Source organism: Molothrus aeneus, chromosome 3, assembly GCF_037042795.1.
Source record: "Molothrus aeneus isolate 106 chromosome 3, BPBGC_Maene_1.0, whole genome shotgun sequence".
Taxonomy (NCBI): domain Eukaryota; kingdom Metazoa; phylum Chordata; class Aves; order Passeriformes; family Icteridae; genus Molothrus; species Molothrus aeneus.
Window position 1 is genome coordinate 70,042,917 of NC_089648.1, and position 26,563 is coordinate 70,069,479.

The following is a 26,563-nucleotide window of genomic DNA, read 5'->3' on the forward strand; positions in this document are numbered from 1 at the left end:
CAGGCTTTTCTAGACATGTTTTTAAAGGTCATTATATGACACAATTGTAACTTATCTCAGACAATTACAGGAAAACAATTATAAATGTTTCTAATAGAAAAATGGTCTCTCTCAAACAGTAAAGTCAATAAGAAGACCTTTAGTAATTATTGGATGTGTACAATAATATTAACCTGTATGACCATTAGCAATTACATTTAGCCAGTATCTTAAGAATGATTTCCCTTTTGGCTCACAAGAATTTTCTGAATTATCTTGATTTGGAATCTCAAAACAAAATGTCAATTGCCTCAATCTCTGTGAGACCTTAGACACAAAAGCTCCTAAAGATATTTTGCTTCTAACAAAATGATGAAATGCATCAATGCCAGAGGTTCACCTTGCCTAAAATTATAATTTTGAACAGAACTTGTGGAAAAAATTATGAAATTTGCTATTCCAAGTATGCATACTTCACTTAATCAGTGCATAATAGCTGACCCTATTTCCCAGATCAAAGAGCTGGAAATACATGTAAAGAGAAATCTGTTTTCTTCACAAAATCCTAAAGGATTTAAATCTTAGAATTGAGCATCTGAGCAAAGTGAATTTGTAGGAAACAGAGATGCTTTTCCCCAATTCTTTATCAGGTCAGGATTGTTTCCCATAGAAGACTTTCTTATATAGGTTATAACTGTTAAATTAACATGACTGCACCCAAAGTGTCACTTCAGAACCAAACTGGACATCATCTTAGCCAGTAATTTCTCTTTAACCCAATTTTTGCCTCACTCACATTCATCGCAGCTTTGTTATATGTTCCTCTTCATGCCACCCAAAAGAAAGAACACTTTTTGCCTTGAAACTCATAACTCTTCATTATATGGATGTAGCTATTTGTGACCATTCCACCATCACCTAATTCCCTTCAGCTGACAAATAGCTACATTTAACTACTGGATGGTGGTTTGTGCTGGTCTGTGAAAAAGAACATAGGGAGAACTCTCTTCCAGCCACTCTCTCCACAAGTAATGGTGGGCACACCTCCAATGCTTGATGTCACTCTTCCCTCCTCCAGCTCCTACTGCACCTGTCAGGCATGGATTGATTTTAAAGTGGAACAGCTGAGATGCACAAGTGGAATACACAACCTTTTAGCCACCAGTTAAATTTCAACAAATTTTTATGGACACTGGAAACCATCCCCAAATAATAAAGATGGTGATAAAGCATGTGGTGAGATTTTGGTGATTTCAGCACATGCCTGGGCAGAATACTTACATTGCAAAGCCACCACATCAATTTTTTTGTGTCAGCCTAAAGAGAGAAGCCAAAGTAAGGGTTAACCATGGAAATTTGAACTTTTTACTGTGGACATTGTCACTCCAGACCATAATTCACTGAGTCACTGAGAACAGAAAGCACCTCTGGAGAATGTCTGGGCCAACCCCCATGTTCAGACCAGAGTAAACTGGAGCAGCAGGTGGCTGAGGGCCATATCCATTCAAGCTTTTAACATTTGCAAGGACTGAGACTTCACAACTTCCTTGGGCAAGTTGTTCCAGCAATCCTGTTAGTCATGTGAGAGATGAGTATAGTGAGAACCTGCTTACATCTCTTCCATGAGAAGTGGAAAAATGAGTTTCCAAGACAGTAAACCTATTAAAAACTAGGACAAACACCTTTAAGCAGCATCCTTGAATAAGAGTGCTGTGCACAGGACTGCCCATGAACAACTCATCCTGGAGATACCAATCCAGTGCCCTTCCTAGTAACCTGTGACCCCTGTTTTTATATTTTCTTTTTCTCCACAATCAGCTAATTTCCAGGAACTTTTGTAAAACATAGAGAATAATTTTAGGGTTAAGTAGAACTAAGTCCATCCCAAAACTAAAATAAGGGAGTGCATCTCAAAGCAGTGAGAGAAAAAGTGCCTTCAACAGCATTCACTGCTACTACACCCTGCAGAGAAGAAAAAATTGTATTAAAGAGTATTTTCCAGTCAATGCAGCACTTCAAATCTTTTCCCCATGCTTCTATTCCTACGTTATATATTTACTTATTTTTCATTTGAAGAAAGCATTTATTATTCTAGTATTTCATCCTCTTTTGAGCTTTGAAAGACATAAGCAGGTTCTGGCCTTCAAGACCCTGAATGTAAATCATAGATTCACAGGTTCATAAAATGGTTTGGCTTGGAAGGCACCTTAAAGATCATCCCATTCCAACTCTCTGCCATGGGCAGGGACACCTTCCACTATCCCAGTTTGCTCCAAGCTCCATCCAACCTGGCCTTGGACACTTCCAGGAATGGGGCAGCCACAGCTTCTCTGGGCAACCTGTGCCAGTGTCTCGACACACTCAGTGTGAAGGATTTTCTCCTAATATCCAATCTGAATTTACCCTCCTTTAAAGAGTAGACTTAAATTAGATCTGTGGTTTAAAGCCATTCCCCCTCATCTTTTCAGGGGACAGTCAACAAAGGTCAGAAGTTTCTCCCAATGACAAAAAGCCTACATTTAGACCAGTTCACATTGCTATGGCTCCCTTCTTTTCTGTTTTCTTCTAATTTTACTTATGATATGCACTTCATATCCTGATTTCCAGAGCTTCCTCCAATTCCATGCGACCCTGCTACTAATGAGAACTTTCTGTTCATATCAGGATTTGAATAAATCCATATCAATCCAGTCAGCATTCCCTTAGGCAGGGCTGGATGGAGAAAACCTTTCCAGGACAAAAAAGTCTCCAGAGTCCTGGAGTACAGCCCTCACTACCACTCCCCCACAAGCATTTTACTGTGGGCTACCAGGTGACTCCTTCATTTCAAAGGAATCTAAAAAGGATTTTACCTTTATTTGGAGCATTAAAAAAAGTCAGTGTCACAAAATCATATATTTGCATACAGATATCTTTTAACATTATTTCAGTTCAATTTTCCCTTGAGAAAATTTTTGTGAAGATGGTCTCATATAATTTTTAAGAACTGAAGTTCACCACCCTCGGCAGCCTGGCGTGCACCACTTACTTCTACAGGAAATAATCTGAAATTCTGAAAGATACAATTCAGATGACAGTCCAAAATTATATTAAACAGGCAGCCTGCCAACTTCAAAAGTACCCTGAAAACTCAAGAGTGCCAAGTTTTGGAGGTCTGAAACCCTTTTGACAAGTAAGAAGATTGTTCTTTGCAAACGACCTTGTCAGATTCCCTTAAAATTACACTCCTGATGCACCTATCCAATTTGCAGTGTTTAAAAGGCACCTCTCCCCACTGTCACTTTCATTAGTCTGAAGTAGCTGTCCTTTTATATTCTGCTGTGAAAAGGCTGGCCGTGCTGCAAATTAACTGCTACACTTCATTTCCAAAGCAGAGTTCAGATGCACCTAGTTGCACTTTCCTGTTGGACAAAGAGAGGTATATGTTTATCTAAGGAGGGGAAAAAAAAGGAAAAAATCAAAATATGTGCACTAGACTATGAGGTAGGAGTTAAAAATAACACCTGGGAGCCCAGGACAAATTTAATTTTCTTCCTATTTCTTCCATTACTGAAATTGGGCTGATTTTCTGAAGCAGCTCTGGCTTACTGGTGCTCTGCTGCCTAAGCCTCTGCTTCACCATTTGTTAGTTCTGCTTCCAAAGACCTGCTGGCCAAAGTTCAGTGAGATTTGACAGAAACATCGAGATGACAAATGTAGTGAAGTCCCTGTACATTTTTTAAGAGCTGGTAGCCAATTTCAGAAGAGAGCCAAACCAGTGCCAAAGCTGGTTGTATTCATTGCACTGTCCCACCAGTCAACCAGCATGGATTTATGACCTGTAAAGCAGCCAATTAATAAACTGTAAACTGTAAACTTGGCCAGCTATCATGGACTTAAATCAGGACTACCAACATTATAGGAGGCAACATGGGAAGCATAGCCAAAATTTTGTACTCCAATGAAAAGATGAGAGAGATGCAATAAGGGAAATTAGCTTAAAGATACATAAGGAAAAAGACTTAATTAGCACCACTGCTCACAGCAGTTTTGCTCTGCTCTTCCAGTAATTATATAAATCTGGAGTAATGCTGCTAAAGTCATTATTGAAATAGCTGAAAGGGAGAACTTAGTCTTATATCATTAAAATAGTCTTCTCCAGACGTTAAAATAATGGTGATAATAATTCTGACACAGGAACATTAAAAGGACACCTGATTGATATTTTTACATATAACCCACTGAGTTGCCTAGAGAATACAATATGGGAAAATGAGGTCTACTAGATTAAAAGCCAATTCACTACTGTCCTAAATAATTAACTACACAGTATTCCCTCAATGGCTTTGCCTAGAAAGGAAAAAAGAATGTAGCTGAGAGAAATACAGTAACCAAATTTCCAAAATTCATCATGGATGCTTTAGAAGAGGTCGCAGTTCACAGATACATGAATAGGTGACAACCTCCAGTGCCTTTGAAGTAGTCAGAAAAATCAGTGTGCAAGTTAGAAGAGCTTGATACACCATTAGTATGATAAAACATTCAAACTATCAGGAGATACTTGTTTTAAAAAATATGTAGTCAATTTGCAAACCAAGTGTAGGACAGATATTGAAAAAATAATGAGGAAATGCACAGTAATGGAAAGAGTATATAACCATGACAATGCCCCAGAGATTTACTCTTCTCTGCCTTTTTTCTTTTGCTTTTTTTTTTTTTTTTGCCTCTTTTTTTTCCCCTAAAAGACATTTATTTGAGGAGAACAATTGGTCCATATTTTCAGTCTTGAATTAGTCCATATATAGGACATCCTGCAGGAGTGCTGTATAAATTTACTACTCTGTTCTGTGAGTTCTACACTCACAGGTTAATCTGTGGAGTAATACAACAGACCCAAACTTCCACAGAAGTTAACTTTTGCAGCATCGCAGTTTGCTTTTAAGAATATGGTTTCTGGAGCAAGTTGTTCATCTCAGCTCTTCACCAGTGCACCAGAAAATTCTGAAATCTGTCCTTCAGAGCTTGCAAACCTCTACCATAGTAGAACTCTGGTGGGATATAGACTTATGGGCTCTGTTTTCACAACTTGGTTTCCTTGTGTTCCAGTTAATCGCTCCAACACTCCTGGATCTTCTGAGAAGACTCCCTGATCACTTTGCCCCTGCCAGCAGCCAATGCCATTTCTGACACCTGCAGGACCAGCCACCACACAGCCTCTGCCCTCAGCACAGAAAGGCACCACGGGTGCCACAGTGCCCAAGGATGGGCTGGATCTCCTGAGGAACACGGGGAGCTCCTCCTGGCACTGCTGTGGACTCACCTATCCCAGAACTGAAAGTCTAACCCTTCCTTTTCCTCCACTTAAAATTCATGGCTTAGAAAAGGGTATTGTTATCCCTGGTTTGTGGGGGTTTTTTTCCCCAACCCACAGAAAACTTAAATGACAATGGACAAAGAGGATCTGTAAAGTCACAGCTCAGAAATTTCAACAATTTAGGCAGATTTCAGAATTTGTCTTTTTTAGTGGTTCACATCTGGACACTGGAGACCTGATCTAGCAAAGGGAATCCTTATATCTACATAGTAGGAAACACCATGGTTTTCACTGCCTCCTTATTATGGGGCTGACTATTACGTTTGAAAGCAAAATGGGATTTTTTTATTTTTTTTTTACTTTCCAAGGTCCAGCAGCAGTTTCATTCTCTGCAGGAGCAGGAAATTATGATTATAATAAAAATACTGTAATATAATTACATTAGTGATAATATAATATTTCCATTTATTATATAAGTTAATATATTGTATTAATATTGCAATCATATTTATAATTAAACTGACAACAATCTCTGCATTTGCTGACACTGGAATCACATATTCCTGTTAATCCTCCTTCTGGCAGTTAAGTGATTAATGTGCTACAGAGATAGGGCTATTTGACAGCTCCTGAAAATCTCTGTGCATCAACAGCTTAAAACAGTATTAATCATTAGCATTAGCATTTCTCTGGCCACAATTATGGGCTGATAGATCTGACCTCTGTTATTTACACCATTCCTTTATTTACACCTTTTCATCACCACAGCAGTTGCTGCCTGAGGTTTTATTGCCCTTATAAATTTCCACTCCCTGCATCACCTTAACAGTTTTGAAATAATACAGATAAGCAAGAGAGAGCTGGTGAATGCAGGAAGCAAAAGGCTCTTTCTGTTGCCTCAGTGGCTGGGCCAGGGGGATGTGCCCATTAAACATCCCCAACTCCATCATGCTGCTTTGGGAAGCCTGGCCCACCAAAAAGCAATGCAGCAAACAATACAGTGAACTTCTCTTGCCACCAATAAAACTGTCTGATGAAGGAGATTAATGCTTTTCTGAAAGGGTTGATGACCACTGAATTACCAATCTATTCCAGCACTAGAATCAATCACCAGCATTAAAGCAACCAGGAATACATTTAGGTCCTTCTTTGGTCTCATCTTAAACTTCCACAAAACCTCTATACTTTCTATAGCCTTCTGCTCTCCTCACAGCATTTTACAAATTCTGTCTAGGGAATGCAAGCCTTGAAGATGTGTGATGAGATGTGGCTTTTCAGGCTGTGTTCACTGAATTTAACAGAAAAGATGCAATACCCAGCCAAGCAAAGCCAAAGGCAAAGAAGACACAAGATTCAATACTGAAGGAATGGGCTGTAGGAAAATTAAAAGTTGAACAAGAGGCACTCACTGCAAGCTTAGGTGGTCCTTCCAAAATGTCCTTTCTATACTTTTCAGCCAATTCAGCTGAAATCTGATGAGCAGACCTGACCATTTCACCAAAAGACATGAAATCACAACATGGAACAGGACTCTTCACTGTTCTTTGATAGCTGGAATGGCTCTGGCAACACTGATGCCATTCTGCTGTTTGCCGTGGCAAAAAAACTTGCACATCTTCACCATAAGGCAGACACTTCTGGGATACAGAATGGCAGTGCTGTCACTGTATGATAGAGAGCAGAATTTTGAAGATGATACTTTTATCAGAAGGTGATCTAAATGGGATTAATTCCTAATTGTTTTTTAAATTCATTTGCTTTCTAGTTAAAGCTGCCTAGGGCTGTTAAGAAAAATAAAGTTGTCTGAGTAAGATTTTGGTAAGGACTTCAGGATGGTCATTCCCATGTTTGAAAATCAGTCATTGACTTTTCACAAGAATTAACTGGGCTTCTTACATTTGTATCTTACATTTTGTCAAATCTATGGTGAAGAGAATTAAAGCCTGCTCTCCTCAAAACATGTGTCCAGTTGGTTCTCAGCCCAAAGGTTTTCCAGTAAATCAAAGCTACAGGTTCCAAACCAGGACAAAGGGACCTCCCTCACCCCCTTTCCTCCTTCTAACTCCTCAGAAACTTTTGGCACTTCACCCTTTGCCAGCAAACGTTTCCTTTCCAGATACATTTCTCAGAGCCTTGATGTTCCTTTCCCAAATAAGTTTTTGTATTGTTACAGAGGGATTTGAGCTGAAATTGGAGCCTAGGCTCCACAATCCAGTCTTTCTGAAACTTCAAAGGCTTCAGGCTTACATTTGTGAATAGAAGGTAGAGGAGCAAAGTTTGGATTTACACTTTGTTACATGACTGGGATGATTAGTACAGAGGAGCTTCATATTCACCATCCTTCAATTATCACATTCAGCTGCTTCACTCAGCATTTTAAAATGAAAGAAAAATAATTTTTAAAAAATGGATGTAGATTATCCCTCCCAGAATCCTTAAAGTCATAAGCTAAAGTAGTAACTGCCCAAGAGAAATGTGGGAAAATATCACTGTAGCATTTTATGGGAAGCTACAGCTTTAGGCTCTTCAGAGCTGAGAAGGAATCATTCCATCCAGGACAGTATGGCAATGGCAAAGAAGGACACAAAAGAAAGGCACTAGGTGGAGATCTCATGAAGTAAGTCAAATAAATAAGGTAGAAGCCATCTCCTTTCTTGACAGCACTGCCTGAAATGGCCACTCAGACAACACATCTCACCCTAACTATTCCCTCTGCAGAGCAGGACAAACATTTATGTCCCTATTTTGTTCAGGAGCATTGACACTTTTGAAACAGCAAAGCCAAAAAATAATCAAACAACCAAAAAGCCATAATGGGCAAAGAGCTGCTGTGCAGGGGCAGATGGATCTCTGCTGGTGCAATAGCCCAGAGCAGCAACCAAACCAAATAAAATCACCTGCAGTGGTATTGCTGGGATGCAGAGAGGTGAAGTTATTTCTTCAGCATGACTTGGGCAGCTCCATAGATCCTGTTCCCAGCCAGGATTAGATCACACAGCCCCTCCAGAAAGTCTGGCACACGGAGCAAATATTTCCTAGCTTACAATAACACACAATCTTACACAGTTCTCTATCTCTGAAGTGAGGGGGATGAACAAACACTGAATTGTTTGAATAATATTGGTGAATCCAAATTTCAGTTAGAGGGAATTCATGTTAGTCCAATTAAATAGTATGTCAATTCCCTCTAATTATCTGTTCCTGCAGCCCACCCGGTAATTACACTTAATGGGTCTAAATCAAATCAGCATGTTACCTGGGAAATAATTGGATTTATGTGCTATTTTTTAATGATCCTGAAAGGTACCCTGGAGATTTAAGTCCCCTGTGTGTTCAGGGCTTGATCCTAGGCTTCAATGCACTTTGGATGTGGATCTCAGGATACATTGGCCCTGATAAATTGAATGTGCCCATTCCCTGGCACCAAGGCCCACTGTTGTAGGACCAAATTTCATTCACCCTTCTCATCAACTTTTTTAGCTTCTAAAACAAGGTGCCCATACCCAGACTTCCCACTGGAAACCATCTCTGGCCAGTGCTAAATTCCAAACTAAACCTACACTAGGAGAGAACAATTCCAGGTTTCAGTGCTGCAGCAGCACATGGCCACCCTGAGCTGCAGGGAGCCTGCAGAGGCTCTGCTGAGACTGTGGACAGCAGGAGATTTGCAGAGGCACCTCCAAGGAAAGAAGCACAAGTTGTGCTCTGCTGAGACCCGTACTGTGCCTCTGACCATCCCCCCAAAGGGTGGCACACATTAGGAACTAAGACACACATGATATAGAAAAAGAAAATAAACCATAATAAATCAATAACCAATAAATCATTGAGGTTGGAAGAGACCAAGATCATAGAGTCCAAGCTTTGATCAAACACCACCACGTCAGCTGAAAATAAAATCTAAGCTTCTCTACACTTTGATGGACCTTGGCCCTCAAGACACTTGGTAGTTGTAAGTAAATCCCCCTTTCCCCAAACTGAGACAGAACAGAGTATTTTATTGATCATTTCTGATCTCCTTACACATCCTAAACTTTTAAAAGTACACACATATATTTATTTATTTACAGGCACAGAGAATTTACTGGACTGCCAAACTCCTGACACTTAAAAGCAGTTCCTTGCACATATCTGACTCCTGTACATGCAAGATGAGTGCCCATTAGATCCCAGGTCCATCTATTGGATCCTAGGAGACCATGAATAGCACAAGGCTTCCAAAAAACACACAAGCAAATTCCTTTCTCACTGCTTCTAGTTAAGCATGCACTTCTCTAAATTATTTATTTTAATTTCTAGAGGAGGTGAGCTGCAACACCTCTGCACAAGTTTTCCCTGCATCCAGCAAGAGCAGTCTGTGAGGGATGAGTACAGGAGACATCCCCTCATTGCTCTGCCCCCCAGAGCCCCATCACCTGAAAAATCTTTGTCTTTCAGTTTCAGCTTGATTTACTGTCCTCCATCTCCTTGAAATTCTGCCCAAAAATAGCACCTTGCCTTGTGCATGAACCTCACAGAGCACCGAGCATCGGAACCACTCGATTTCAAACGCAGGGGAATGTCAGGGAGACAAAGCTGCAGTGACAGTGGCTCGAGGGGATGACTCCACCATCTCTTAATCCCTCAGCAAAGGTACAAGCAAATGCCACAACCTTCAGTTTTGCTTTCTTTCAAGGAAGTCTTTCTCTTTGGATAACTACCTCTGATCAGAGGCCTTCTGAGACTTCAGCATGACTCTGGCAATGGAGGAGCTTGGGTATCCTTATTTTATATTAAAGATGTCCTGTCCAAACTCGGCAGGCCACTTCCCAAAGTGCCTCTAACACCTGTATACCAGAAAATTCACACTCATTTTACCTAGTAGGTGCTTAACCAAAACATCTACTTCAGAGACATGATCATAACAGGCTCCCTCAATAAGCAACAAAAAGAAATAGATATCAATATCAATTCAAGACAATTCAGACCTTAAATAGCTTCTTATTAAAGTATTTCTCTTATGTCTGCTGTTAAGACAAATTTAGAAACATAACACAAAAGATTATATTTGTCTTTTGGTAAATTTATGATCAAATTCTGTGCCAGGCAGTGAGCTCTTCACAAGGACTCTGATTACAACTCTGTGTGCTCACACTTTCTGGAACAGCTCAAAACTTCATAGGACCACAGTCTTGGGGTTCAGTTCTTAAGCATATATTTACTTACAGCTCATAAACAATACACAAATGGTCAATAACCCAAAAAGCCCACCAAAATTTCTCATTGTCCTGTATTTCGCATTTTATGAATGCATCATTCCTCAGTCCCCTCATTAGTCTTCTCCCTATAGAGAGGTGGAAAGGCTTATTGAACTCACAACAGCACTAGATACTGTTTGTGAGACTCAAAATTAACATTTTGAATCACCAGGGAAAGGCTGACTATGACCTGGTATCACTGGGCTAATTCTCACATATTTCAAACATTGTTAGTAATCTAGTGGGCTCCGATTAAAAGTTTGCCCAATCACTAAGAAACAATAATTTCTGTCAGATTATCCTGTTTCACTCTGCAAAATTTGAGCTGCTTGAAAAAGGTCTGGGGGAAATATTTTCAAGCAGCTTCCCCTGCTCTCTTTCAGGAAAATCACCTACTCTACACACTGACAAACTCCTTCTTTACTACTATATCTGTAATTAGCAGAGAATGCCAAGCCATAAATATTAATGCACAGAAGGGTTCTGAAGTACCTTCAGAAGTTCAGCTCAGGCCTCAATAGTCACATTTTTCAAGTGAGCTTTGATACAACCGCTGCAGGTTCAGGAGGACTTGTGAGAACACCCCTGTCAAAGAGATGCATTTCTCGCCCAACAAGAGATGTTACAATCACCCACGAAAATCCCACAACAAATGTAAGTGCTTCATTACCTACTTCTGATTTGAATTCCACACAGATCTGGCCAGACCCCCTCATTTCATTAACACAGGTCTCTGCCTGCTGAGGCAAAAAGTCTTCTTCTGTGCTGCTGCTGGCAGTCTGAATGTTTCTGCTTTTGTTTTAAACCTTTTCTGAAGTCAGATCTGTTTTTCTCTCCTGTGAAAACTTTCCAGTTTTTTGTTTCTTCCCCAAAAATACTGCTGCTGTGATGCTGGGGCCATGTTTGTAAGGTCATCTAAAAATCTTGAGGCTGGTCTGAAATGCCATGTCCAGATTAATTGCCATAACCAGTTAATTCATAGAATCATTGAGGTTGTACAACATCTCTAAGATCACCAAGTCTTATTAATTCAGCACTGCCAAGTCCACTGCTAAACCATGTCCCTAAGCACCACATCTACACACTTTTGAATACTTCCAACCACAGTGATTCCACCACTTCCCTTGGAAGAGTGGAACAAGGCAGCTTGCTCCAATGCTTGACCACTGTTTCAGTAAAGAGATTTTTCCAGTTTTTAGAACCTACCTAAACCTCCCCTGGTGCATCCTGAGGCCATTTTTTCTTGTCATATAATTTGTTACATGGAAGAAGAGGCTGACCCCCACCTTGGTACAACCTCCTTTCAGGTGGTTGTAGAGTGATGAGGTCCTTCCTGAGCCTCCTTTTTCTACGCCAAATGCCCCCAGCTCCCTCAGATGCTCCTCATCAGACCTGTGCTTAAATAGAAATGGGTCCTGCTCTCAAGCTGACATCAGTGGGCACAGTTTGTCCACATCAAACCTGATCAGTTTCCAAAACAATGTATCTGCTTCCAAAGCCCTGATGGAGAATGGTGTCTAGGCCGTGCTAACTCCCCTGCTGGGACCAGGAATTGGCCAAGAAGGCGTTGGTTGTCCTGAGCCAAAGCTGCTCTGGGCTCACTCCTCTGCAGCACACATGACTGCACCCCAGTATACAGCCCCATTTAATTTAAAAACAGCTAATGAGATCATGCAAAACACAGGGTAATATTTCCCAGCCTGATCTGGGAGCAATTAAAAGTTGGCTTTTGGCATGGTGTGGGCAGGTGAAGTTCCTGTCACACCACCACCAGGGCCTGCTGAGGCACCCAGCTCTGAGGGCCAGGCAAGGAGCTCCCACTGCCCCTGGAGCAGCCAGCAGAGATGGGACAAGTGCCTCTACCCACCAGGACAGGAAGGCAGCAGCAGGACGGATCAGGAGGAGCCCACCCACCACTGACACCATGAGCTGAACACTGGCAAAGGCTGGCACTGGCACCTGCAGAAACTCGGGCTGTTGGCAAGCAGGAAGGAGGCAGAGCAGGAGCATCCCAGCAAGGCAGCAAGTGAGGGGCGAAAGGGAAATGCTCCACACTGGGAGTTGTCTTACACTGAAAATAGAGGTGGAAAGGAACAAGTCCTAGAAGGGCTCTCTGGTGAGTATTAAGTATGAAAATGCTTTGGTCTCAACAGAGCAAAGAGATTTGATAGAGAAATACTTACTTGGCCTGCACTTGTACCAGACGAGGAGGTACTTGCCGGTCCCGGGGCAGGGGTCCGTCCCAAAGAGCCGGCTGTTGACGAGGAACTGGCAGCTCCGCCTATCCTGGCACTCATCCAGCATCTTCTGCAGCCGGCGATGGGCACCAGAAACAGAGAAACAAAAGCACTTCAGTGTCCCCGCTAAAGGGAACATCAAACAGACACAACCTGCAGAGAGGGAAGGCCATCCTTGCCTCCACAACCAGCCCTGGCAGGAGGCAGGTGATGGTGCCCAACACAGCGGGTGCCACAGGAGCTACGGACCCAGTGCTCCTTGCACTGTTTGGAGAGCAGGTTTTCATCCCCTTGAATGGGTGCAAAAGGAAGGATTTGCACTGGGATGGTCAGATATTTTGAAACACTTGCATGCCATTTAATCATAATACAAGACAGTACAATCCCAGGAAAAGCAGCTTTGAGGACATGGATCCACCTTGACAGTTAAAAGTAAAGACTTGAACTCTGCCACCACCAAACTGCTTTAGATTTCTCTGGAGATACACAATTTCAAGACAGGTCTTGTCTCAGTTATATAAAAGCTGGTAAATACATAGATATATAAATTGCTGGTATTCCAATAATTAGTAGTTGTGGTAGGAACACTGTTATACAGCCAATTTAGACAGTTTTTAATAGGGCTCATTCCTCTTCCCCCATGATTATTACATTCATTTAGCTAAACTCAGGAAGGGACTGTGAGTCAGGGGCTTCTCCCACTACTGGCATTTTGGGTCCTACCCCCTTTTCTGCTTTTCCTCTAGCACTTGCTCCCCACTCCCCCATTCACAACACTCACAAAAACTCCATCTCAGAATCCTCGGGGGCAAGACATTCTGTCTCCTGCTAGAAAATAGCTTCATTAAGGAAGATTAATGATTTCTTTTAACCCTGTGATCCTCTAAAGCAGTGGTAGGGGGGGAGAATATTATTGAGTGGGGCAGTAATTAAGTTTTAAATTCAGCTGGATGGCTAGGGTGGTATTTATGTACTCCTGTAGAGCCCCTAAAGCACTAAAATTACCATAATGTTTGCCTGACACATATGAACCTGTCAGAGCATTTTGAGACCACAGAGCGAGGTAATCCACCAGCCTCGTTAAGTCCCTGTGATACAGAGCTGTGAATTCCAGCCCCAAAACAATTAATTTCACTTGCAAGGAGGCACTGGAAAATCCTTCCTCAGAAATTCCCTTAGGCTCCCCTGGTCTCTTTTGTCTTCTCTCTGTTCACTTTTCTTATACCTACCTCGATATTTGGGCTTTCCCACAATCTTCTCCCTGTGCCATTAACATAAAGGCTGTTCCTGCTCAACCATGTGCCACCCAAACCAATTTTCTCTCTGCTTCAGTGAGTACTTTCTATTTTTGAGTTCTTCCTGAATGTAATATATAGAATCTTTAGCATTATAACTCTGAATGTCATGCTTTGAACAACAGCTGTTCCAGTTTCAAGTGCAATTTGAAGCTGCCTCATTTGCAGTTGCTCATAACTTCCTACAGCTTTCACCTTTTGGGCTGACACATGCAAGAATTCATGCCTGCCTCAAGTCTGACCTTTATTTTAAAGTTCAAACCAAAACAATCCAGGCCTTTTCTAGCAGGCAGAGAACATATGCTGTTGTTTTCCACTTACAAAGGTAATAAAATGCAGGCATTTCATTTAAAAATACAGGATTTAGGATGGTGAGGTGAACACTGAAGGAGGTGCCTGGGAGCGTTAGCCCCAGCTTGACCATCACATTAAAATGCATAGAAAGAGCATATTCTTTCCTCTAGGCTCATAAGGGTTGGCTGCTCACTCAGCATGTGAAATTTAATTTAATGCAAAATCCAGTGAGTTGCAAAGGAATTTAAGCAATGGTTCCAGCACAGATAACTCTTTTCATCTCAAAAAAGCAAAGAAAAACTGAAACCATTCTGAAGGGCTACACATATTGAAAGAAATTTTCTCCAAATCATTGTGCACCTGAAAAGATTTTCTGGTACTGGACAGCCACGCTTATATACAAGTAAAACTAAGAATATTGAGCAAGGGAAAAGAAGCAGGATCCCAAATGTTTCCTTTCCCTCTAGGGAAGCTTTCTCTCCTCAAAGGCATCAGACGGGTTTTGAACTACAAACCTGTTCACAGCAGACAGGTGGGCATTTCAAGAACCTTCAGCATTGTGTCATGGGTGCTGTTAAAACCAGTTGGAAAACCTCCCTGGGTTTCAGCAAGACTGAGTTAGGCCAACAAGAAAACAAGTTTGAAAACCTCAGCTGAGATACTTCTGCAGCACTTGTTCATCTGTCCTCAGGCTCAGCATCAGGAACAAAGACAACAATTCACTGACCTCAGAGAACCATGGACATGGGAAGCCTTCAGGCAGTGCCACTTTGTCTTGGCTCTGCTCTAACTTTTGGCAGCTCCTGCTTATTCCTTGTACTCCACATAAGTGAAACCTCCTGAGTTTACTTCCTGTGGTATGCAAAGGATGGAGGGCAGCAAAAAACAAAGCCTTAGGGAGAAATTTGTAACTAAATTAAGGAGCAAAAGTCATCCCTACCATTGTGAGAGCACAGAAAAAAGTGAAGTTTCCTTGAGTCTCAATATGCCATTTAGTAATTTGTTATAGTGTTTAGCTACAGTTCCAATTTAATTTGACAATAGCCATGACTGAAAAGTTTCATGGGGGGAAAGAAATCAATATTTCCTTTTCATTCATGTAACTCTATTTTACCTCCCCCAAAGGACAACATTTTTTCCTGAAAATCTAAAAAAATCATTAAGATTTCTGGTTTCTTGTACACAGTTTGAGTAATGTCTCATGCATAATGAAACATATCCATAAGAAGTAAAATAAAAAAATATATATATTCATCATGTATATATTTCCTGAAATATATCAGGAAAAAATGCAGGGAAAATTACCTCTCATTGACGGTGCATTTTCTTGATTAAAAATAAAAAAAAATGTTGTTACACCAGTCTTAATGTTAACTTAAAAACTTGCACATATAACTTTTACCTATCCTTGCATGCACAGAAATTTTCTTTCCCACTGCTTTCATCAGTATGCTGGTACATATACCAGCATCTCAAACACTGTGCAGAACATGTGTGACCAGATGATCCCCCAAAGGTACAGCTCCCTGCAGGTCCAGAGGTTCTGGTGTTTACCAGAAGCCAAGACCTTGACTTTCTGGCCTTACTCTCAAAATTCATACATCTAGGCAGTATCAGAGCTCTGGCAGATGTCAGATGTTTTTTCTGAAGCATTTGCAGATGATCAGGTAGACTGACACCAGGAAGGTTGGGAGTTCACTTCGTAGTGAGGGCATATCTTGAGCTCACATGGTTTTTGCTCAATCAATGGAAAAATGTAGGCAATTAATTCTATGTTTTCCTTGTTATTCTGGTTGTAACTGTCAGCTGAAAAGGTGGGAAAACACAACCACAAAACCAGCCAGAAAGAGGCCCACAAACAATCTGGACTTGCACAGGAACAGCAATAGGCCCACAGAACTGTCCCTGACTGGGAAGTACAACCAGCTCCTAATGTCTCCAAGTCTGGTGTATCCCTGACTAAAGCCAAATAAAGTCATCTCAGTTTAGATTATACTATAACAATCACTCCAACTGAGGAAGGTGGAGGAGGAATTCAGGAATTCCTGTCTGGCATGAAAGGGGAGGGAAGACACATTAATTGCACTGTGCCATTTTATAATTGCGTTGCAGTGGTAAATCAGGCCTGAGGGCTGACAGCCAGTGCTCAGGAGGGAAGCTGTGGCTGTTTAAACCCATTCCACTCCCTGGTTCATGACTGAGCTAAGAAGCTGCAAGATTTAGAGGAGATAAGAGAGCAAGAAAAGTGAATTCAAGTAAAACAAACACTAATCTAACCCCTGTGATTTATGCCCTGGATTAATCTCCCTGCAGTGACTGGGTCTTAAAGCAAGGGCAGCCTCAAGCTCAAAATCATGTCTTTCAAGTAGCCACTGCAGATGAAACAGCATTCTCGTGCTCATTTTGTTGTGCTCATTAGCTAAGTAATTGCTTGTGCTCATTAGATAACAACCTTTTAAATGAGGAGCTGGATGTGAGCTCTGCAAGGAGGCCATCCTCAGCCATTCCCAGGGGTGTGCTCGTTTTTAGCCTGTCTCTTCAAATCACTCTTCAAGAAGTGCTTCCCCTGCACACTTAAAATAAACCACAACTGAGCTTAACACCCAAGGCAATTAAAGTTATCTCAGTTCTTGGTCCCTTGGAGCAGTTCAGAGATTCAACACACTGAGGGTGAAACTTTGGGCCCATAGAAGCCAATGGTGAAACTCAAAGGGAACGAGGGCTTTATCACAGGGCTGCTCCCTGTGCAGCCTCCATCTTCAAAGGACCATAAGGATGACTGCAGGGCATATCAGTCATGCATGAAATTACACAGAGGAGCCCTACTAAATAATTGCCCAAATTGTGTGTTGCTGAGGAGAGTAACTCACAGACCAAGCTGCATGAATGTATCAGAGCCATGTGCAGTCAAATGAAGATGCACATAGCTTTGTATTAAGACATTTATGCAAGAAGATACCAGTAATTTTAAGTATTTTTAGGTCAAATTCAGTCCAGGCATGGACATTATGGTGGAGTTACACCGACACTTATATTGGTGCACCTTCAGAATTCTTGTAATGGAAAGAAGTAAATACAATAAACAAGGCAGCATGAACTCTCCCTACAGCACAGTGCATTCATAATGTCTTCATGTCACATTTCATTCGAATTTTTATACTCTTTTATGTACCCTTGAACACTGGTAATACATTAAAACATGCTATAAACTTAGTGCTTTCAAGTTGAAAACTTATTTACAGGTCCTGTTTCTGAATACTGAACATTCATCTCCATTCATGCAAATTACTGAAGTCCATGGAGGAAGATTTTCCAAGAATAAGAAACAGGGAAGCACAGACTACATAAGGAAGTGAAATCCATGCTGATGAGGTGCAGGTGACCTGCCTATGGCTTCATTGAGCCACCTTCCCAGCCTGCTCCACTAGAAACTAGTTCAGCTTTGCCCAAATTACTGCATTCCATCTGTGCATCACTTGAAGAGGAGATCAAGGCCCTGAATCTTGATCTTTAGCAGGTTTTAGTGCTCTACTATCTCTTATCACTCTCCCATGGATCTTGCAGTGCTCAAAGCAGAGTCAGCAGGAGGGAACTATGCCCACATGTTTGGAGATTCACAAAAACATACCAGACTGTGAAATAAAGGACTGAAAACTGGGCATGCATTCCTTGTCACCAGCTTTGCTATGGGGGTAGTAGATGCCAGCAGGACAGTAGAGCAGACAGCAGTGGGCTGGGATGTTAAAACACCAGCAGGATTCACCAGTGCTCCTCTGGCAGGGCCTTGAAAGAGCCCAGAAACAGCAATTCACAAAGAGCAGCAACATGTTCACCAAATAGAAGGGCCTGATAAAAGCTGCATTACAAATATCACCTAATTAACATTACCTACATTTCCTAACAGTAGGAAACTTAATCTGTATGCAGGGTCAACTTCAAAGGGAGAGGAGGTCTAAGCTGAAGAAATACAAAAGGATGCATAACCAAAAGTCATGGGATTAAAGAAAGGGAAAGCTTAAAACACAAAGTGGAAAAAAAAAAAGCCCTGGGAGCAAACCATTACACTGTCAAGCAGGGTCTTAGTGGCAATGATGGAAGCCCCATGACTTGGAAAGTTTAAATTTAGAGTAAACAAAGCATTAGGAGGCTTACACCCTGGGGAGCAGTCCTACCTCATCAGGGAGACAGGCTGCACTGGCCACCTCTGCCTCCAGTGCCTCTTCTCCTGCAGGACATAATCACTCTGCTCTGATGAGCTACTTCAGTCATGCCAAAGATTTCACAGACACAGCAATTTAGAGATAGTCTGTGACCTCTGCATCCAACAGTTCTACTTGCAAATAACTAGCTGGAGGAGCCACTTGCCAGAGAGTTCTATTTCAGCTTAGGCAAGATTCATGAATGAAACAGCATTGGTTCTGTGATTTTTAACTGCAATTTTGGCAGTGCAGAAAACTCTTCTGGACCCTGAGCTCACTGCTCACCATCCTCTGCAAGGTAATTAATGTGGTCTGAAAAAGAGTTTCCCACGCTGCTCTTTAGTTCACTGACATTTTTTAGACTGAAACCTTCCTTGTTCAAAATGCCCAGAAACTGTGGAGTTCTAATATTCAATATAACAATGGGTTCTCCTCCCAGTGGTACTGATGACCATTATTCTTCCTTTCTACCAATTTCTTCCTTCTTTCCCCCTGACCATCATCATCTTCTAGATGTTCAAAGTCATGAGAAAGGCCCCTTTTCTATTCCTGTTGAGGCCACTTAGGGCTGTGACATCAGTGGGACCATGCAATATCTGGTGACTGGACATGTCAGGAGCCATTGTCCTTGGCCTGCCAAGAAAGCTGGGGCAGCTGGGAATGTTTCCTTTTAGTTGGTATTTTACCTTTAATCCAGAATAACTAGGGAAAACAAAATCCACTTTGGAAACAGCAACACCAGCCCTCTCTTCTTGTGATCAACAGCTGGCCTGTGCTTTGAGAGCCATTTCTGGAAGTTTGTCTCATCTTTCCATCAGCAAAGAGGTAGCTCCTTTTTGCTTCCTTTTTTTTTTGTTTCGTTGGGTTTTGGGTTTTTTTGTTTTTTGTTTTTTTGTTTTTGTTTTTGTTTTTGTTTTGTTGTTTCACAGAAACCTTCTTGGTGGATGAAAATAAAAAAAAAAGGGGGGAGGAAGAGTTCAGGGAATCCTGGGCTCAGCATGCAAGGAATCTGCTCCTTTTTGCAGGGCTGCTGAAGCAACAGCAGGAGACGGTGGCAGCAAAGGTGTCCTGTCTCTCACCCAAAGGACAAAAGGAAATACCACATCAGCAGCACTAGTGATCCTTGTCACCAAGGACTGCTTGTCCTGGAGAGTGTTGAAAGAGACCCAGGGCACAGGCCATGCCCACAGGACCTCCCTAGCTTAGCTAGTCTTTCTAAGGACAGTTGGGATTCAGCTCCAGAGCACCTTCTAAGCACAGCTCCTCTTGGGAAAACAAGTGACATGGCAAAATATTGCCCTTGGAAGAGCATCTATCTGCTGATTTAAGTACCTGTGCAAATGAAGAGATAAGTTAGCCCTCAATGTCTTTGGTAAATATCAGGAGGCAGAAGCACAACAAATTAAGTGGCTCTCCAGGGTTTTCTGTTTTCCTTACAAATAAGCTGTGGTTTTATTTTCTGCTAATTTATCAAAATGAGAAAATTGCAGATAATCAGCTGTAAAGTGTAATATAGTTTTCTGGTAATAAGCAATAATTTTAGCCAACCATTACACATTCTTCCATACAAACCTCAAGTGTTTCATTGTTGAAAACAAGTGGCATCAGAAATACTGATCCAGAATTCAGCCTTCCAGTACATAAAGGGGGCTTACAAGAGGCTTACAAGAAGAGAGTGGAGTCATACAACAAGGGGGAAAAGCCTTGAGGTGAAGAAGGGTAAATTTAGATTAGATACTAAGAAATTCTTTACTCAGAGTGTGGTGAGGCATTGGAACAGACTTCCCAGTTCTGGCTGTCCCATCCCTGGAAGTGTTCAAGGCCAGATTGGATGAGGCTTTGGGCAACCTGATCTGGTGGAAGGTGTCCCTGCGCATGGCAGGGGGTTAGAACAAGACAATCTTTAGGATCCCTTCCAACTCAGACCATTCTATGAATCTGTGATGATTCTATGAATGTCCAAATTCTTTGTGCATTTGGAAAGCTCCTACTGAATCTGACATTACAGTGTTAGAACAACAGAAATGTGTAGTCTGGGGTCACTGGGTCACTGCCCTAATGTCTCATACACACTCTCCCAGGTGGTCTGCAAACAAAACAAGTGACTAAAGCAAGGAATCCTGGCAGCCAATCCCTTAAAGCTGAATTAGTAGTGGTTCTCTCAGTGTAATCAACTTCTTCTTTTCCCTTTTTAATATAGAAACAATATCTGAACTGGACATTTACAGTGGAGAGAGATTGTAAAAGGGAGTTTACATGCACAGCTAGTGTTTGCAGAGCACAGTTAATAAATGCTGCTCACTCCCTCCAGACCACTCTCCAGAGAAGCAGCAAATTTATACAGTCATGGGTTTGATTAGACACAGTGATTTTATATACTTAGTTATGAAGGGTTTGGTTTGGCTGACTTTTTCAATTACTGACAAGCAGAATATACACACAATTGGTCCTGCCTGTAGCAGCCATATATCTGAGTTGCAAAACCACAAAAATACACACAATTTCCTTGTCTACAGCTTTCCAATTTTCCTACACACATGCATTTCCTACCAGTGAGCTGCAGGCAGCTTGCCATTCAGCTTGTGGAGTTCCTGGCTTACCCGTCAGAGAGGCCTCACCCCCTCCAGTACTGAGAGAGAAGATGAGATTCATCTCTGGCATTTGGACTCATCCTACCCTGGGCAACCACAAGACAGGGAAGAATCAAAGCCACATCTGGAGGCACCAAAGAGGCTGTGAGTCTCCTCCAAAGAGGCTCAGGAACTTGCCAAAGGTCTCCCAAGAAATTTGTGGCAGAAGAGAGAATGTCAGCTGCTTTCCCAGCACATGTGCATCCCCCAAAATGGGTTAATAAAAGTGTTTTGGTCACAGTCATGTAAGAAATGTACTGCACAAGGGATCTGCTGCAGGACTACCTACAGGGAACACAATTCTCACTCTGATAAACAAGGATTGGGAATTACAAGCCACCTAAGTATTGAAGGCAAAGTATTGAAGGCAAAGCTAATGGGGAACAGGTCTGAGGACATAAAAAGCTAAGAGAGGCAGGTAAGGATTTATTTTCAATCCCTCCTACACATAAAATCATGAAATGGAAACCCTAGGGTAATATCTTCCCTCTTCTCAAGTTCTTCCAGATGCCTTAAGTGGGCCATTCACCCACAAGGGTTCAGGTGATGCTCATAGCTATCAATCACCTTGGTAAATGAAATGTTGCAAGTAAATTTTTCAGTAAATCAATAAAAGAAGGGAAGGCTAGCCTCTGCCAAAGCTTTCTCTCTGTGTTCTCCCACCCTAAACAACACAACTGCCTGTTTCATTATGAACTTTTGTTATCATATCTGGGAAAACCTTCCACTGATAAGGACCACATCCTCCCATACTACAGCCCAGTCCTTCGCTGAGCAGTGGTAGTGTCAGGAAGGCAACTTCAAATTTGTCAGCTTAAGGGTTACACTACAGCCAAACACCAACCTTGTGCAAATTCTTGAGAACTTACCACTGGCATTTGGAAGCCAAAGCACTCACATCAACTTTTTAAAAAATGCTGTAAATGTCTTTTAAAAACCCTGGATGCAAGAGGGAGAAGTGATGTGGAAAATGCTGGCCTTTAGCCAAATTATAAAAGAAATTACTCACTAACCCTGTAGGTTCATTAATCTAGTCTGCTATAATTTTTTATTATGAGTTATTATTGATTCTAAGCCATAAACACACTGGATGACTGAGAGCTTTGCCCAAAAGTTTTCACAGTCCCAAATCTGGCACTTGGAAAAACTTGTGCTTGCTCCAATACCCAGGAGCAGACCCTATTCATCTCAACAACATCAGCCAACTCATGTTTCTAATTTTAGTTGCTCCTACTGACAGTTGAGTAACACTGGCACCTTCCAAGTAATCCTTTGATTTGCTGACGTCACACGTGCTCTTGGGACAATACACAGAGACAACTTTCCCTACACAGATGGTCAGAGCTGATTAACTACTGGGGGATGTTACGAGTTAAGTGATGTATGACCACTTACAGTGGCCTAAGAGCCAAATGAGTCACAAAAAGCAAAGCCAAGGATTCTTTTTGGGTTTCAAGTTACCAAAGTAAAAGCCTCTTGAAATAGTATCTAAAGTAAAAAGAATGCTACAGCAATTTCTGAATGTGTTGAAAAAGCTAGTAATTGGGAAGGAAAACTATAAAAATAATGCTCTTCAACCCAGTCAAACATAATGCAGTCCTGAAGTGTAATTCTCCTTCAACCACATTCCTGAACTGTTACTGACTAGAGTTGCAGGAAAACTAAGAAATTCACTATCAAAATCTAATTCAGTCCTGTCTAAACTACAAGGATGAATTATCCACTAAGCTGTGTGAGATATCAAAGCTCCCATGCTGGGTAGCCCTGCTTAAGGCAGGTCTGTGCTGCACCAACACTGAGAGCAGCTGCCTGACCAAGGAAAGGTGAAGTTCAAAATTAAGAAATGCATTTTAACAATACCTGAAGAGAAGTGCCAACTGAGCAGGCAACATCTTCTTTAATTAAAGTTGCATAGGAGTGGGGATAGCGAGAAGGACACAGCTGATGACTTGGTACAATTCGGCCATAAAAAGAAGACTGGATGCTGATGGTGGTTCTGTGGGGACATCTCAGGGACACATATTCTCCATCACAGGCATGGTCAGTGTAATTCTTTAGTACCTGTGATATGTAACCTGCAAAAAACACAACAAAAACCATCATTAGGGAAAAGTAGTTAACAATTAGTTGATTTACAGCAGTGCAGCCAACAAATACAAAATAATAGGAAATTTATTACTCATCTCACAAAGGTGCAAAGGAGAGATACGATGACAGGGACATTAGGTACACTTTTGATTTGACCTTCAGCCATGTTTCATATCCTTAGTGGAAAGAACATTTGGATGCTCTAACTCTTAGTTGAATCACACAACTTATTTACATCAGCATATCTGTCAAGTTTACAGGAAATGCTGAGCCAGACTCATCATTTAGACTCAATCTAGATGCCACATGAAATTTTTGGCCCCCCAATACAAGACAGATTTGAATAAACTGGAGTGAGTACAGAAAGCCACCAGAAAGGCTGGAAGCTGGAGCACTTTCCCTGTAAGAAGTGGTTTCTTCAGCCTGGAGAAGAGACATTTTGGGGGGGAAAATAACAGCAGCCTGCCAGTATCTACTCTGAGGTTATCAAAGAGATGGAGCCAGGCTCTTCACAGTAGGAGAATGAGAAATAACTGGCACAATGAGAAACAGGAGAGTTTTAGACCAGATATATGCAGCAACTCCTTCAGAGAGCAGTGAAGCCATGGAGCAGCTTTCCCAGAGAAGCCATGCAGCCTACATTATTGGAAGTTCCCAAGACATTACTGGCTAAAGCCCTGAGCCACCTGGTCTGACATTCTAGAGCAGTAGGTTAGACTAGAGAACAGAAGTCCCTTCCAACATCACTTCTCCTATAAACTAATGATCATGGGCAAAAAGGCCCAAATGCAGAGTCACTAAGGGGAAGGTTGAGGTACAACTGGTTGTATGAGGTCCTATTTCATCCTGGCACATCAGTCCCATCTCTGATCTCCTTTCACATTATACCATTTTAATTCTTCTGGCTGCACCTTCTGTCCTAGGCCTTTGACACTTCCTCAGAGCTTTACTTTCTCTCTCATTTTGAACAGTCACAATATTTTTAGAAGAAAAGCACTGCACAAAACCAAATCTCTCCTTGTTTCTTAGAGGATTATGTTATCCACTATAATGCAGTTGTTGACAAGAATGAAGCAGGGGGACAAAGTCTCATTAAAATCACACTGAGTCAAAAGGGCTGATTACAGTCAGGTTGCCATGGGAGCTCCCTAACAATCCTGGCTTTGCCACACTCAGGGAAGCCTCCTGGTTGCTGATACAGAGACATCCATCCATACAGGGAACCCTAGAGCATGCCCCATGTCAGTGTCAGCTATGGCTCCATTCAACCCCACAGACCTCTCAGCAATGTGTTTGAAAGTCCCCTTCCCACTTCTGCCACCAACACAAGCCTACAAGCAGCCACCCCACAATGCCTGTCCCTATATTCCTCTTCCTCTGTGGAGGAAGACAGAGAGAGGACATGGTGGGATGGCTGCTGCTATACTCTTAAGAGATACAGTAGAAAAAAAAGACAGAGCAATTAAAAGAAACAATCCCTGGACAAATTCCTAAGAGGGAAGATAAAACTTGTTTTTTCAAAAAAAAAGACTATTCTCTTGGTGACCCATAATCACAGAATGACTTAGGTTCTTACCTTTGCAAGACATCTAGTCCAGCCTTCTGTTCCAAGCAGGGCCAATTTAGTCCAGCTTTCCCAGTTCTGAACCCAAGGGTGGAGCCTCCACAACCTCTCTGAGCACCCTGTGCCAAAGCCTAACAGCTGTCACAGTAAAACCTTTCAGAGAGAAGACTGCTTCCATTTTGTCTATACCTTTAGGTACTTTAAAACAATAATTAAATCCCACTTTCCTAATTTTTTACTTCCCACATGCAGACCTTTTACTGGGAATAGCTCTTCTTCCATGCCAACACCAAAACCTAGCTCATGAGTGCTGTGAAAGACCACCAGCCTCAACAAATTTCAAGGTGTTTAAAACAACTACGATTACTGGTTTTAGAGAAAACCAACACACAGTAATTTAGCATCATTGCTCAGCTGCCACTGTGGAGGCTGGATTCTCTGATTTCTCTAAATTTTAGCCTGTAGTTCTTACTTAACAGTTCCGTTGCTGCAGTGCCTCGAGGTGTGTGCCAAATAAATATTTACTCAAATCAGCATATTAATTTCCAAGTCCCAAGGGCAGCTTTTGCTCATAAGAAAAAAGCTGAGACACAGCCTCAGTTATCAGAGTGAGTGACAGGGCTGCATCAGATCAGCAAAAAACACAACTTAATTTAGTGCCTTTATTTCACTTGTTCAAGGAGGCACTCTGGGACAAAATTAACTACTGGGGTGGACCTGCTTTCCCAGCTGGTAGAATACATGCCCTGGGGGTGCTGCACACCTAGTCCTGGAATTCGTTCAGCTCTCTCCCTCAAAAGTAGGGCAACTATGCAGGATGGCCATCAGGGCAGGCAAACCACAAACAGAATCAGAATACAGCACAAAATACTGAAATGCATTTCCATGCTGTTAGTCCAGTGCATTAGGACTTTTCCCCGAGGCCACCCTATTAAGGAGCCAGAGAAATACAACCAAAGTGCAGTCAGGACTCTGCTGTCTCCTCTGAATATTCAACTACTCTGTCAGAACAGCCTCCTACAGCATGCCTTTCATATTGCCAATTCAGAATCAGGAGGGTTTCAGCCCCTGCAATTAGTGCAGATCACTTGTTGAAACAGCTCCTTCCTCTCATCTTCCATCAGCAATCTCAAAATAACTTGAGTTCACTCAAGCTCAAGATATTGATGGAATTGAATGCTTTGATGGTGATTGACTCATAATACACAAAGCACAATGTCTGAAACATCTGGCACTACCACTGTCAGAGAGAAGAGACTGGATTAGGCATGGGCATGGGCATGGAGGAGATGATGTTCTTCAAAGTGCAAAAGGAAGAGGCTGTAGAGAATTATTGCTTTTTTTTTTCTCTTTAGGTGTGTCAGATTTGTACTAATTCACTGGTAGTTCTTTTGAAAGTGTTGGCATTTCATTACCCATTGATTCATTGTTCAGTAACCCAAAATCTGAATTCTTTTCAGGACACTTGTTGAATTTTCAATAACAAGTCTCCAAGTAAGCTTTTATACCCTTACATGTGGTACCAGGGAGGGAACTACTGGGACTCTCTTTGCTGAATGAAATACTTAAACATGAAGCCAATGGCAGGTGATTGAGGACTTTAATGGCACTTGTATACCAGGGTAAGACAATGTTAGAGCAGGTGGCAATGAGCTTTTTTTTTTGAGCTTTTCTTAAAAAATATTAATTTCATTTGAAAACATGTAAAAAGCAACAAAGAAATCTAAATAATTAAGCCCATTAAACC

The 26,563-nt window shown here is 41.7% G+C and overlaps 1 protein-coding gene across 1 annotated transcript in view; it reads right to left on the reverse strand.

The window, feature by feature from the left end:
- LOC136554032 (protein eva-1 homolog C-like) overlaps window positions 1–26,563 on the reverse strand; it is a 202,808-nt gene that overhangs the window by 123,319 nt on the left and 52,926 nt on the right. Inside the window, exons 2-3 of the mRNA XM_066545826.1 lie at window positions 23,025–23,239; window positions 12,693–12,816 (exon numbers count right to left, since the gene is read on the reverse strand). Coding sequence (XP_066401923.1) covers window positions 12,693–12,816; window positions 23,025–23,239 — 339 coding nt within the window. The remainder of the gene's footprint in view (window positions 1–12,692; window positions 12,817–23,024; window positions 23,240–26,563) is intronic.